The sequence below is a fragment of the Ciconia boyciana genome, chromosome 6 (assembly GCF_034638445.1).
Source record: "Ciconia boyciana chromosome 6, ASM3463844v1, whole genome shotgun sequence".
Taxonomy (NCBI): domain Eukaryota; kingdom Metazoa; phylum Chordata; class Aves; order Ciconiiformes; family Ciconiidae; genus Ciconia; species Ciconia boyciana.
This window is the reverse complement of record NC_132939.1, coordinates 32,117,797-32,132,950: the sequence shown is the minus strand read 5'-3', so window position 1 is coordinate 32,132,950 and position 15,154 is coordinate 32,117,797. Positions and strand designations below refer to the sequence as shown.

Below are 15,154 nucleotides of genomic sequence, written 5' to 3'. Positions count from 1 at the left end.
TCCAGCAAGAAATTGGACTTGGGTTCTGTTTTGCTAATTCAGCTACAATCTCTTGTGTTATTTTTAAGCTGCCTAATGACTGTGAACCCTAGATTTCCCATTTGTGATGGGGAATGAGGGGAGGGTGATATATTGCATCCTTAGAGGTTGCTTACAAAATTTATCATTACTATGTGAGATGTTTTTAATGTAACATTGGTGGAAGGCCCTTAATAAGAGTGAACTGGTTTTGCTACTCTACCTGCTATTTGTAAGAGTAACATCTTGTGCCCAGAGTTCTGCTTTAAAAATAGTTAAACAAGGTGCATATATACACATTTGAAGCAAATTTTGTCTTTATTATGTTTTTCTCCTAGTACCATGAGCTCACGACACTCTGCTAGCCCAGTTGTTTTTACCAGTGCCAGAAGCTCACCTAAAGAAGAGCTTCATTCTGCTACTTCTCCCCAGCTCGCACCTTCTTTCTCCTCCTCCTCTTCCTCCTCATCTGGTCCTAGGACTTTCTACCCTCGCCAGGGTGCTACTAGCAAGTATCTGATCGGATGGAAAAAGCCAGAAGGGACAATAAACTCAGTGGGGTTTATGGATTCAAGAAAGTAAGACTGTTTTTTTGGTTCTCTTGTTTGATTATTCATTTTAATTGTAAAGAAGCATTGATATCTGTGACACTTCTCTGTATAGAAGAGCTCGAGACTATTTAATAAAATGCTTAGTCTTCTGTAGAACTTAATCTCTAATCTAGAGTTCTGCAGTTAGGCTTAAATATTTGATAGTTGGCTAATCTAATTCACTGTTAAGTTGTAAAAGATTTTTTTTTTACCATTTCTAGAGAGCTGTATGGATTTCAGTCCTATTAAAGCTTGTCTTTCCTTGGGACTTCTTAAAGGTGACTCAAAAATGCAATTTGAGCAAATATTAAAAATCCTCTTAACATAGAGTCTGAGTTCTTCCTTAAGCCTCTCATCCATGTAGTAGTACCGCGCGCGTATGCATTAGCTCTGTGGCACTCCGTGTTGCCTTGTTAAGATTGCTGCCAGTATCCAGTCTAACTGGCTTAAAGCAAGCCAAGATCTCTCTCTGTGTTACAATATGCAACCATCTCTTCTGGAAGTGAAATTGAGAAACAACTTAATAGTGACAATATTGTTCCTTTAACTCTAGCGTGACTTGGAAAGCAAGTGATTCAGAAAGTCCCTTTCAAAGTAATTTATTCAACCCTTCTTGACTTTTATTGGGTCAAGCACAGTATTCCTAGATGATACCGGTAACTGGCTGTCAAAAGGAGATGGTGAAACTTTATGAAAACCGTATTATAAAAAGCCAGTTAAAAGATTAAAGAAACTTAGTGATTTGCTGCTTTTGGGCTCATTTAAGACATTTGTATTTTTCAGTTTTGTACAGACTATACATTATTTTAGTAGATTCAGTCCCTCATTGGTAAAATGTATTACAATAACCTTTGAGTGTATTGCTAGTTGTTTTTTTTTTTAACAAGTTTATTGCTTCAGCAGGTATTCATTAAGATGAGGCTCTGCTGTATTAGCGAAACTCCTTCCCTCCTCCATGCCCCCTACCTAGGTTTTTTCTTTCAAAATCTTGAGGGTGCTATAATTCTTGTTTCATTCATGCCTCCTGCCCCAGGGCTTTGAGACCTGAATGTGTCTGTTCCATTTCATTTAAGACGTCACCAGAGTGATGGCAATGAAATGGCCCACCCTCGGCTGCGTGCTTCAGCGAGAGATCTACGAGCATCACCAAAACGAGCATCCAAGTCCACCGTTGAAGAAGAGCTGAAGAAGTTGATAGATCTTGATAGCCCAACACCTGAATCCCAGAAGAATTTTAAGGTATGTTAAAGAGAAAGTCTGTCATCTGGCTATCTCTTGTCACAGTTAAGTGAAATCTGAGAATACCTGAAGAGCAGCACACAGGTCCTCTTCTGATCCAAGCCATAGTTCAGTTGTTACAAAATAGAAATGTGTAAAGTTATGCTTTATAAGAATTTGATGATTGAGTTCATTGCTGCCTAAGCATATCAACTAATACAGCAAATGCATCATGATTTGGGAAAGGATGAAGGCCATGAAGCTGTAAGATTTCTGTGTAGAAAATGCTGGGTGCTTTCAGAGCAGTCAAAGCTGAAGAGTTCATTCGTACAGAGCTTAGTTGGTTGGACTTTGCATTGGACTCAATAATTTCTCAGATAGGATCTTTTCTATTCTCACCCATAACGGGAAAATAAAATGCAAGGCATTCCCTGAATTCTCATCATGGACAAAGTCATCTGTTTGTCACAAACTTATCTACTAGAGAAATACATTTGGGGAACAGTTTCATTATTACAGTCACTGCAATATTATTACAGTTTTGTGTGCAAATTTAAGGAGACTAGTATACCAAATTGCAAAGAATGTTTAGGACTGCTGGCTCATGGAAAATCCTGTAGTGTTGTCCTATGCATTTGGATTGTTCTTCTCTGACTGCATCACTAGACAGAGACTTGTTGACAGTATTGAAACTCCTTGCAAAAAGCACTCTTTTATGCCTCTCTAATCCTGTTACTGCACAAGGACCACGAATGCTCCCTAAACTTAAGCAAATATTTATACAGAATAAATAGTTAGAAATGTTTCCTGATGTGTTTCAAAATATGTATAATAACACAAAAGTGCATATATTATTTTTGAAAATCCATCATTTTGAAGAGACTGTCTTGATTTCTACAGTCTCCATGTACAGTCTTAGAGCTCAGGCTCATCACCTAGAGCCCAAATGGTTTCCACAGCAACTATGCAGAAGAGAGAGCTACAACTTCTGTCTTTGCCTGTAAAAACCCAAAGTGTCTTATTAAAAGTTGTAAGTGCTAGGTTCTGTGCACAGATTATTTCAGATGTTACCTTTGAGGCTGGAGGAAAAAAAAACTCGCCAATGGCAAGATGTCTTTCCTAGGTTTTTGGTAGTTCTGAGGGGAGTGGGACATGGGCAATGTGAGCATCTCCTGTTGGTTGTTTTGAGCAACGGGATTGTTCTCATCCCAAGAAATTCCATTTTGTTTAAAGAGGTGACCTGAAGACCATGAAAAATGTGTATGTTCTCAAGGTTGTTGTTTTTCTGATTTGGGGTTAGTGAATCAATTCTTACCCTGATCTTTATTTCCTGGTGACTGTAACAAGTATGTTAACTGAGGTTACACTTTTGATAAATTTCAGCAAGTTTCTAACATTCTATCACACCAATAAATTAAATCTTTTCCATTTTAAAAGTAACTGTCATTTCTGCCCACTGCATGATTTATGTTTCGTCTTACAAAAAAGTTGCTCTTATGGCATAACAAATTTTTGACAGTTTAAAAAAAAAAAATAGAAAAAGAATAATAATGCCCTTCATCAGTTCACTGCACAAAGACCAAAAATCCTCCTCCTTCATGTCTGTTGGTTGCCACAGGCTTTGTTTGCTAGTAGAATTTGTTCTAGGCTGTGATTTTGTCTTGTGCGCCTTTTTATTATCTTCCCAGCCTTCCCTGTCTCCTTACTATATATGCATTATGTCTTCCCAGACAAGTCACCCTTCTTTTTCTCTTCCCTCTGCTCTATTACCAGAAGACAATTCCTACCAGCATTGCCTCTGTTTCGACTCCATTAGATGTTCATATCTCTGCAACCTTTTAGTCTCACGATCTGATATTAACTGCTGGTTCCACCTCCTAATTCTTTAACACTAAGTGAACTATACAACCCTTGAGTAAACACTGCGTGACTTAGCAGCTCTTTCTTTTCCACTGCCACTTCACAACAAGTGCTAGGAGATTTCACTGGATCATAACATGAACCTGCTGATTGAGCTTTTAAATTTCAGAATAAAAAAGCAGCTTGATCCTCAATGTAACATAGTGACAACTGTGTACCAGAAGTTGTAGTTTCTGTAGTGTTAACTGTATATGCAAGGTTCATACTGTGATGGGCATGTCCTGAGGGAGGCAACGCAGAAGGGAAAAGTTGATGTAATAGAAAGTTGGCATATGGGACATGGCTTCTCTTTCCTTCCTTGTCTTTTGATGATAGCAGGTTTTTGAAAGTAATCTTAATTGTTTCTGATCCTTAATCCGTAAAAGCAAAACCTGCAGCAGTCTTTTAATATTCAAATTTGTAATAAAACATTGAGGGGAAAAAAAAAATCTGGCAGATTATCTTCCACTGCACAGTACCAGTAGTCCCTCCTCCACGCTCTTCTCCCACCTTGTAGTGTGGGATTTTGATCACAGGAATAGAGTACCGTCTGTTTAAACATTTTTTCCTTTTTCTGAGAAGAGATAAATATTTTTCTGTGCAAATGATCAACTCTTTATAATGTTTAATCACTCTTTCCGGAAATCATATTATCTCCTTTTTTGTTTAAACTTGCTTACAGCGCAAATGAGGGTGGTGAGGTCTTCCTTTCTGTTTGCCGTTTCTCCATGAAATCCTTTGAACCAAATTTCAACCAAACCATAAAGAAATGTTATGTCCTGGAGATAGTTATATTGCTACAGGCTTCATGAAAATCAGCATCTCTGCTGATGGGAATGGTTATGCGTTCTTTGATAGCAACTCGCTGGCACTGGCCAGAGAGTACGTGACTCCAGGCTAACCACAGCATTGCTTTCTCCTGTGTGGAGCATGGAGGAAGCTGGGATGATGGTGGGGATAAGACACAAGTTCTCTTGCTCATGGGACTACGTATTTAATTTTTATTCAAATCCTTCTGAAGAATCGAAGCAGTGGTGGGCATTCCTAGTTGTTCAGTAATATGAGACTTTTAATTAGTTGGCATTTGCTGGTGCTCTGCCTGCAGGAAGGCAGCCTCCCCCAGGCACGAGAGCGTGCTCTGGTTTATGCAGCATTCAGTCTGTTTCTGTAAGCATTCTCTCTGCTACACGTCAGCTCTAGAATCTGCGAGGGCTGCCTGGGATTTCCACTTCAGGAGAAGTTTGAAAGGTATTTAAAAGGTAGAATGTGAGATCAGCTAAAAAAACCCCTATATATGTTATCTAGTCATAATCTCCTTCAAAGCAGATTCCTTTAGTTCTTTTTCCTATCCGCTCTGAAAAAATACTATGTTAACACTTGCTTTCTTATTTAAAAAAAAAGTTTTAAAAAACAATTTCAACATAGACCTCAAAAGTTTCTTTATTGATTTTTTTTCTCATTTCTTTTTATTTGTTTTTATGAATGTATAGTCACACACTCTGTCCTGTCAGTCTCCCTTTCCCAGCACTCCTACCACAAGGCGTGCCTTGCAAAGGACTTTGTCAGATGAGAGTATTTACAGTGGTCAAAGGGATCACTTCTTCACCTCGCGGGCCTCGCTCTTGGACCAAGCCATGCCAAATGATGTCCTGTTCACCAGCACGTACCCTTCTCTCCCAAAGTCGCTGCCATTACGGAGACCATCATATACTTTGGGAATGAAATCACTACATGGTAAGTGTATTTCCCATTTTTCTCCTTTCAAAGGAATCCTTTATGAATCATGTTAAGGGAAGGTGTTTGTTACAGCAATTAGTAGTTCCATCTTGATTTTGCTAAAATGAGGAGAGTCAAGTCACATGCCTGAAAATATAAAATAGGATGAGAATTTTTCTTTTCCTCACTTCAGTGGGTATAGGTCTGCATGACTGGTCATGCAGTTACCTTGTGGAGGGAGCACAAAAATTTGCCTCATCAGCTGTAAGTTTTCACCATTTCTTGCAGGAGTCATCTGGACCAATGGGCAAATAATGTATGCCTGCTTATCCACCAGTGACAACTTCAGGTGTCAGTTCCTTTAGTGTGGGATTATGGGAACAAAATACTATTAGGAAAATAACAATATAAAAGTGGATAAATACCAGTGGACATTTGGATGTGCAACTGCACCAGATACAGGTTTTATTGCACCAAGTGTTTTTAAATTCACTCCCTTGCCCTATTCATTTTTCAGGACTTGAGTTACTTAATTTTAGTCACACATTAACAGCTAACAAGAAGTAGTTACTTGGGAAACTGCTGTCAAGAAGGCACTCAGCTTTCCCCCGTTAGTTTACTGAAAAGTCTCAGTAGGATTATCTGATAGGTTGTGTGTTGCTGCATGTGAATGTCTCAGTTGGTGAGAAAGGGAATTTTCACAGGTTCCCGCTGTACCTCATAACTAAATGTGTACTAAATGTGTTTTCCAGAAATAGGGCTAGATCTCACAGTGTAGGATTCTGCAATGTTTTCCGAAGAAGTACATATCTGCTCTAATTTATTCATGTTTTAGTATGTTTCAAGAGGAAAACACCAGGCTATCAATAGATTCAACTCACTATAGTGGGCCCTAAGCACGGTCTGTATTTAGATACTTAAGATACATTTGACAGTGAAGGCTGCTGAAGAAATGTATTTTAAATTCTTTTCATCTGTCTGTGATCACCAGGCATCAGTTTTCAGTGTTGAACCTGACATTTTCATGAGCTGTTGTTTCTGTATAACATGTTTCTTGCGTAAGAGTTAGGAAACTGAGTTCTCTTCACTTCTGCTTTTTATATGCACAAAAATAACTTTGCAGACTTGGTTACACTTGTAACTGGCTGGTGGATTTGGCTTCTGAGGGCTTGGGGTCAGAAGATTAATGATGCCATCTGAGTCGAAGTGGAAAGCAGCACTTGGTCTCTTTTCATTTAGGTGCCTGTATTTTCCAAAAACAAAACCACAAAACCTTCTTTCACTGTCACATTCTCTTCCACACCAAACCGATTGCTCTTCCTCGCACATAAGCTTTCAACATTTGTCAAGAAAACAAGATTTTTCCATTTTCTATAAAATGTAGGCCTGCGTGATAAAAGAACCAGCTATCTGAGTGACACATAAATTGTGTCTCCCCTCACACACACACTTGCGTTCACTGGTAGAAGGATTAAGTAGAGCCGGATATTTAATACCACAAGTATTTGTTGGCTTCCAGCTATTCAAAATTCTTTTAATTCAAAGATCTTAATAACAAAGAACAGCCATTCCAGAGCATCTTCATTTGTTTTGAAGAGGAAAAACAGTGAGCTAAAAATACTCTTATTTACTTCTCTGTGTTAATTAACAGTCCAACTCACACTTTTAAAACAGGTAATTTTTCAAATTCTTATTTTTTTCTTCTAATTCTGTGTATCTTTTCACTAATTGTAAATATTCCCAAATAACTGCCCTCTTCTGGGGAGATAATACAAGAATTCTTAGTGTTAATATTGAGCTGAACTTAGGTTTATAAAAAGTAAACACACAAACACAGACAAAAAAAAAAATTTCAAGATTTTTGAGCAAAGAAGTGAATGCAGTGTAGCTTTTCTGGTCATTGTTTCCCAGGCAGCAATATTAGTTAACTAAAGTTATTAGAAAGTTATTTTACTTATTGAAGTTATATAGTTATTAGACTATCAAAAAAAAAAAGGCAAAAATAAGCAACACAACTAGTGGCATTTGTCTTCCAATGGGCTTGTGTCCTGCCCACCACGCTGTCTTTCTGTTCACTCTGGTCCAAATGGATTCTTCACTATACCCTTCTTCTCTGCAGCTTCCTGCCAGGTGCCCAGTCTGTCTTCTGGCCCCTACATCTCCAGTGTTTCTAATACCACCTACAAATTTTTCAAAACTTTCTTTACACCCTGACAGAGGGCATGAGGAAGCAGGTTGTTGCTGCCTCTGAGCTTACACATGTGCTGACTGACCAGGCATTGCAGGTTTTTTGATTGTCCAGCCAGTAAACTGAAATAAAGTAGATAGTTGTTGGTTCACAATTTGGTCTTTCCCTAATAGTGGCAATAATTCAAGTGTTTCATTTTGCTAGGCACCAGTTTGCACAAAAATTACAGGGACTTTATATCCTTCTTTCAAGCTTGCCAATGTTTTTTTCCATAGCGGACCATGTACCAACTTATGGGTGGGTGTGGATATTTTTCAGTAAAGATTAAGAGGTTTCACTAAACTGCTGAGAGATGTGCAATGCTTTGGAAGTCATTTTAAGGGTTTTCTTGTTCCGACTCATCTTGGTAGGCCTAAGTCTGATCCCATTGGTTTACGAGATTGTAAAGAGAGGAGGAAAAAAAAACCCACAACTTTGTATTTTTACAGGAGCAAATAGGTTCCAGGGAGTGTAGAAGCCCTAGCAAGCAGCAGAGCCCTCCAAAGTATCTCTAGCTTGTGTAGAGGCAGGAATCGTTGGATAGAAGAGTACTGCCCCCAGCTCCAATGCTGGAGGGAGACAGAGAGGGGCTTTTGAAGTGCTAAGCTGCAAAGATTCAGGCAGGTTGGAAAGGAGCTGAATGTCCTGGTGAGAAGCACCGTCTCAGAAAACTGGCTTGTATCATGCCGTATCTGGTCAACTACAGTTTATCAAACATTCTACTGAGTTCTGGTTCCAAAAGTGCTATCCCAGAAAAATTAAAAATAGGGATGCATTAGTATTAAGAAAGGAATTTGTGTTTTTTTTAATGGAGTTTATAATTTGTTCTGCATTACTCTAGGAGAGTTTTCTGCCTCAGACAGCTCCCTCACAGATATCCAGGAGCAAAGACGGCAGCCCATGCCAGACCCTGGTCTTATGCCATTGCCTGATTCTGCCTCTGATCTGGACTGGTCAAACTTGGTAGATGCTGCCAAAGCCTTTGAAGGTAGGTTTTCGGAATATAATACCTAGAAAGCTGGTCTTTGTTCATGCTTCATTAAGGAGAGGTGGTGGGGTTTTGGTTTTTTTGTTTGGTTGGTTGGTTTTTTTAATCTTGACTCTGTTGTTGCTGTTACCGTTTCTACTTAGTCTGAAGCTTAAGCTCATTTAAAATAGCAACTCAGGTCTTAACAGCCTAAAACTTTGTATATAATACTCAGATACAATTTCTTCATACTGGAATCCCTCTGTGCTACGGTTTGGCCAAATCTTTGTGAAACTGGCTACTTTTCATTTCATGTAGAGCAGTTGCAGACATAGCTAAGGTGGAAAAGACATCTGGCACAAAAGTGCAAAAGTAAAGTCAAATTGCAGGGGAAAAGCATATGAGCACACTAATGATCGCTTCCTTACTGCACTCACAAGAAGTTTCTGTAGTGCAGCTGAAGTGCGCTGCCGAGGTAACTTGGGAAATATGCCTTGTTGGTATATACTTTTCCATTGCCATTCTTCCCTTTGCATACTCTGAATACATAGACTTGCACATAAGTGTCGTTTCATCCTATGGCACTTTCCATCTCCTTGACACTTAGTAAACTGAAGAGAACTGTAAGCTGCCTAGATGTATTTGAATTTAAAATTAAATACACTTCAGCCCAAGGGGAGTTTACCTTACAGTTACTATAATCCAATGGAAAAGTCTTCTAGGTGCATTAAACAGAAGTGCCTTTTCCTAATCTCTGCATAAATGCTGTCCCGCCTTCATGAAAGTGTTTTCACTGATCCTGAATCTTTTAGACATTATTCTGCATGGTTAGAGAAGGCTGTGAAGTACCTTGCTTTCTTGGCTGTTCTCTGGTAGCAGCCATATACATCATTAAGACAGCACATGTCTAAGCTGGTGTTCAAGACGTACATGTGTGCTCTGCTCTGTTGCCATAGGAGTTGTAGGATCAGCACGTCTTTCATTTCTGCTGTGCAGTCTTGGGAAAGAGTATTCAAAATAAGCCTTAGTCCTCAAGAGGAGATGAATTTGTAGTGATGTTTTTTTCACCGCCACATAGGGATGAAACCCAGGTTTTAATGCATTTCACTGTGGTCGGCAACTCTGTTTAAAAGATCCCCTTTTTTTGGTTAGATTTATTTGACTGTCCTCATTAACCCAAATCCCTCACTTTTGTAGGCCCCAAACTCACTTGCGTTTCTCTTTAGAAGTGTGAACAAAGTCAGTGTGGTGAACGTAACAAACTGACAGCTCAGATGAAGAAAAGCTAGGGTAATGTGTTAGCTGGCACCTTAATCTCACCTCTGTAAAAATATGTTCAGATTTGACTTGGAGAGGGAACAGCTGTCTGATGTCAATATAATCCCAGTCTCTAGTCTCTGCCAGGTGCCAGTAGGGATTGACATGTACCGAGCAGCCTAAATTCCAATTTGTGATCCTGGCCACCTCTCTTCTGCATTGTTGGTTGGTGTCTTCAGGACAAGTCCCCGAAGTTACAAATAGTGATATCTGCAACCAGCTGAATCAAAAGTTGCCTGGATCCCTGAGCTACACCAACCTTCACTATTTTCATTCAAAGGAAAAAAGAGAGGAGCAGGAAAAATTCCATCAAATACCAAGGCTTGTTAATTTTAGCCGTGTTGAAAGCACAGAATAAAAATTCGTCAAGCAGAAAAAGACGATACTGTTCTATTTCCAGTGAGAGACCAGCAGCTGCTGAGGGAGAGAGATGTTAATTTATTAAACTAAAAAGTGTTTATGTTACTGTTTGTGCTAGGAAACTCCAGAGCTAGGGGCAGTCGGTAGTTTACAGTCATACCACATGTGATAGTGATTTAGTTATGTGTTAAAACATCTGAGCAGTTACAGGACAAAAAAGTATAGACACAAGGCAGGAAAGAGGTTTCATGTTTCAATCTGAAAAACATTTTCTGAGGCATAAGGAAAAAGTTTCAGGTTCTGAAAAATTACATTGGTCATTTTACTTTCCACATGTAAATTGTGCACAGTGAGCTTTTCTTTCCTCAAGATAAAGGGATCCTTTATGGAGTGAAGGAAGCTAAATATAGTTACTGAGTTATTGGGTACTGTCATGCAGTTGTACCCAGGAAGTTCTGCACAGCTCTTGTTGTTCCAGCTTGGCTTCTTGCCTCTCTTGGAACTGGCTTTGGGTGGACTCTGTGAGTGCCGCTGGGGTATCTCTGCTTTGCACTCTCTAGCGTCTCCCTCCTGGAGAGCTTCAGAGCCTGAGGATGATGCATTATCTGTGTAAGCATGCAGTGCTGTGCCACAGATAGTACTTGCTTGTTGAATCCGATACAGTGGAGAACCTGGTGCAAACACTTGCAATGCCAGTTTGCTTCTGTCAAGTGGATATTGGTATGTCATATCATCACCTTATCTTGCTTGAGACAGACTTCCTAGATTGCTCTGAGATCCTGCAGTGTAGCTGTTGCACTATGCATGAAGAAATAATCATTACTGCTGCCATTGTTCTTCTCTGTATGTTTGCCTTCTCAGTTCAGCGAGCTTCATTCTTTGCTGCTGCTGATGAAAATCACAGACCTGTGAGCGCTGCCTCCAGTAGTGATCAGGCTGAGGACCAGCTTACTGCACAGATAAAGCCTTATACAGGGTAAGTAAATACACCAGATATGCAGGCTTCCTCAGCTACAAACAGAGGAAAAGAGTAGGAATGTCTTTGTTTGGAAGCCATCTCCAGGCTTCACAGAACTCTTCACAAGTTTTCATGAAGATGGTGGTGGGAAGTGAAAACAGAAGAATCTTAAGTACAGTTGAACCTTTTTGCAGATTCTTTCTTGTCCGAGATGTTCATGAACACGTCCAAAGCAATGGTAACTCAAGGCACATATAATGAGTAGAAGTAGAGAGAAGTCAATTAATCATGCGTTAAATTTGTTCTGTTGATTAATGTGCTGCGTGTGTTCCATGTACTCTTTGTTAGGTTCTTTTTGTTCATTTTGTGAATTCTTAGTGTACCTGAGTGCATACCTACATAAGCCACTTGGTATAGACAAGGCTGTTAGCTACCCTATGTGAAGACAGTACATCATATCAATACCTGGTCTTGTTTCCTGCTTTCAACAGTAAAGAATCTCCTCCAACTCTCGCCTCTAAAGTGGACCAACTGGAAGGTTTGCTGAAGATGCTGCAAGAGGATTTAAGGAAGGTAAAAGTTTCACCTACAGAAAATCTGTAAGACTTGTATTTAGTGCTGATAGGCGATGCTAATAACTGTGTAATCCTGCTTTGCCGTGCCTGAGCCTGTGACAGTCTCATCCTTGTATGAGAAAAAGATGTTTCTTTACTACTTTTCTCAGGCCATGCTTCTAATTATGCAAGGCTAGGGTGGAGTGTCTAAATTTGTGGGCATCTGATTCCTCTGCTTAAATTAGGAGGGTGATTCAGAGTACCGCCACTCCTAATTCAGGTGACACTGCAAAAGGCTTGAAGTTAGTCCATGTAAATATATCCTGCTGATGTTGAAAAGTGAGAGTATTATCTAAACATACAATTTATACTGTGGAAACTTCCTGTATTGTGTTACTGCCTGCTTGGTCCAAGAAGGATCTGTTGTGGTCAGATGAAAAGTCTCTTAGCTGGGGAAGTATTTGCAGGAATATTTCCTGTCCTTTATTTAGTTAACCATCAGCAGTTGTACATACATGAGGTACATACAGAACAGGGCATGCCCAATTTTATTTCACCACTTGGGGAGCCAGCTTCTGTATTAGAATTTAATATAGAGAAATCCTGCTCATTCAAGCAAAAAGTGAGGAATGAAATGTCGCAAATGGCCCTTAGATATAAAACCATGTGTTACTGCACATAAAATCCTTATAAAGAATGAGACTCATGCTCTGTTAAGAGATTCTTGCCTCTCTAGATAGGTAGGAAGCATGACCTAAAATTTCCACTAAGATCTGTATTTTTCCTCATGCCTAAGGAAAAAGAGGACAAGGCCAGTCTTCAGGCTGAAGTGCAACATTTGCGGGAAGACAACTTGAGGTTACAGGAGGAATCCCAGAATGCAACTGAGAAACTGAAAAAATTCACCGAATGGGTTTTCAACACAATTGATATGAACTGAGAACAGTGTACGGGGGAGGAAACTATCTGTTATGAATATTATTACTGGGACTTAAGCTTTAATGCCACCTTAATCATGACATGTGAAAGTATAGTCAGAGCACTTCCCTGTCCTTCATCCTCCAATAACCCTTTTTTGCATCTCTGCGCGCACTCAGAACAATTGCAGATCAACAATCAATGTCTGCCTTTTGTAGAAAAAACAAAGTAAATAATTTTAAAAAGGTAAAATAAAAGTTTAACTGCTAAAATGTGAATGTCTATTTTTTGCACATTGTCTCTTTATCTGTTATGTACAAAATGATTTGGAGGCTGGATCAGGCTTGCTGTTCCATCTGCCTCTTCCATTAACTCCTTTCTCTCTGTTTCAGGTAATCTGCTTTTCCTTGCAGCTTTGGCAAATATTATGACATCTAGAAAATTAGAAAGAAATGTTTATTTTACTGCTCTTCTTACATTGTTTTCTGAAGTATGCCACAGACAAGGGGATGTAATGCAATGTTTTAGGTGTCTCCTTAGCAATTTTCGCTTGATTGCTAGTGCTACCTTCCCATACATTACAGAGAACACGTGTCCATAGTGTATGGTACAGTACAACCAGTATCATAACGTTTGGAGAGAGACTAGAGACGTGAGCCATGGGTGAGGCATATTATCACACATTTACTGCATTAGCATTTCTGGTAGCCTTTGTTTCCCGTGGAAACAATGGCTGCAAGTAACTTTACGAACAGCAAAACTAGGCATGCTGCAGTTCATACTGTATCAGGCAGGCTGAGAGATACTGAGTACTGTTGCTGTACTGCTTAAGTATAGTCCCCTTCCCTTCCAGGGGAATCTGTTACTTGCATATGTGCAGAAGACTTAGGCTGAAGTTGTAAAGAGATTAAGATTTCTTTCCCCTGAACTGTTTCCATGAAAATCCACATAAACCACCTCCATGCACCTGCCCTCCCATTCCATTTCTCTGGACATCTCAAATCACAACAGATTTGAGAAATGTTTATTCAGCTTGTGTTTTATTACATGAGAGGTCTTACAAGTCTTCTACTATGGTAGACAGAGGAATATGTAAAGGTGAATTAGATAAGTTTATTTTTCAAAGTACTGGGATAGGATTGGAGCTCTGAAATCCCCAGTCCCCAGTGAAACTGTCTAGCATGAGATTTCCCAAACTGCCTCATGCCAGGAAAGTTAATTTCTTGTTCTTTGAAGGAACAGCTAACTTGCCACAACATGTTACCTTTCCAGAAAATACCTTTTAGATGTCAGAATACGACTTTTAAGCGCTGCAGTCTGCACAGGCATTGAACTGTGCAGCATGCTGAGAAATGTTTTCTACTCCCTTCTGAGGATACAGTCACTACCTTAATAAATATTGCCTTGCATAAAGTGCAGTATATTTGGGGGTTAATTTCAAGAGCATCCATTCCCTCTCCTTTACCACATTCCCAAATAGACAGATTAAAATCATCGGGCATAGTCTTGTCACAGAAACTTCCATGCTCTTTTCAAATCCCTTTTTCATGCTCTTTAATCTTGCTCCATGCAAGTACACACTACACTTCAATCTCAAACTTCATTTGTGATGCTAATCCCCATGGAGTTCTTCTCTAATGTTTTGTCATGGAAATGGATCTCTTTGGAACTATTTCTGGAGTGTTTTTGTAAAGGTTTAGAATGTCTTGGGTTTTTTAATGACTTGTATGAAGGAGATTTATATAATGCCTGATATTATTTGTAAATGGGAAATATTGCTAACATCTCTGAGCATCCTGAAGTCTTGCTTTTATTCTCTTATTTTTAAGTTTGGTTTTTATTTTATTTCAAAAAATATTTTGGGACTTGGGGCAGACTATTTATTAGAGTTTTGCAACAGAGTTCTTCTTGTATGATGCCACTGAAGGCTACTTGTAAAATTCTGACAATAAAACTCATTTTAAAGGCTCTTCTAAACCATTTTCTTCTGATTTTGTTGGGTTTGTTGTTTAAGACTTTCCAGAGTGTCCATTTCTTCCTTCTTTCTTCTTGTACCACTTTCCTCAGTGCTTAGCAATAGAAGAGTTTCATTTTCTATCAGATTTCTACTTTTTATCCCTTTGAAGGCCGTTACTTGGTATGTATACACACACTTCATTCCTTGACTTTTTACTTGTATTACTGCACAAATGTATTTTCTTTCCCTATTTACGAGGTTTTGCTACCTTTAACAGTGACTCTGAGCTTCACCAGGCTGATATGGTAAAGGAGGGGCAGTGGTTTTTTTATCACTTATCAGGATTTTGGAACTTACTTGGAAAAACTGAAGCAGATTTAGGTCAGAACCAAACTTGCCTGGCATATCTGCCCAAGGGCGCACACAGCTTTCAGCATCCCAGAGCCAAACCTGGT

General features: G+C 39.3%; 1 protein-coding gene across 13 annotated transcripts in view; it reads left to right on the top strand.

Annotated features, from left to right (window-relative positions):
* SIPA1L1 (signal induced proliferation associated 1 like 1) overlaps positions 1-14,693 on the top strand; it is a 224,970-nt gene extending 210,277 nt beyond the window's left edge. For 12 of the 13 annotated variants that reach the window (XM_072864230.1, XM_072864227.1, XM_072864228.1 and 9 more), the window contains 7 exons: positions 357-596; positions 1,682-1,847; positions 5,216-5,459; positions 8,510-8,656; positions 11,174-11,288; positions 11,762-11,843; positions 12,621-14,693. In XM_072864230.1, the coding sequence (XP_072720331.1) occupies positions 357-596; positions 1,682-1,847; positions 5,216-5,459; positions 8,510-8,656; positions 11,174-11,288; positions 11,762-11,843; positions 12,621-12,764 (1,138 nt within the window). In that variant the 3' untranslated portion in view covers positions 12,765-14,693. The remainder of the gene's footprint in view (positions 1-356; positions 597-1,681; positions 1,848-5,215; positions 5,460-8,509; positions 8,657-11,173; positions 11,289-11,761; positions 11,844-12,620) is intronic. The other variant, XM_072864231.1, reaches the window with a different exon arrangement.
* The last annotated feature ends 461 nt before the right edge of the window (positions 14,694-15,154 follow it).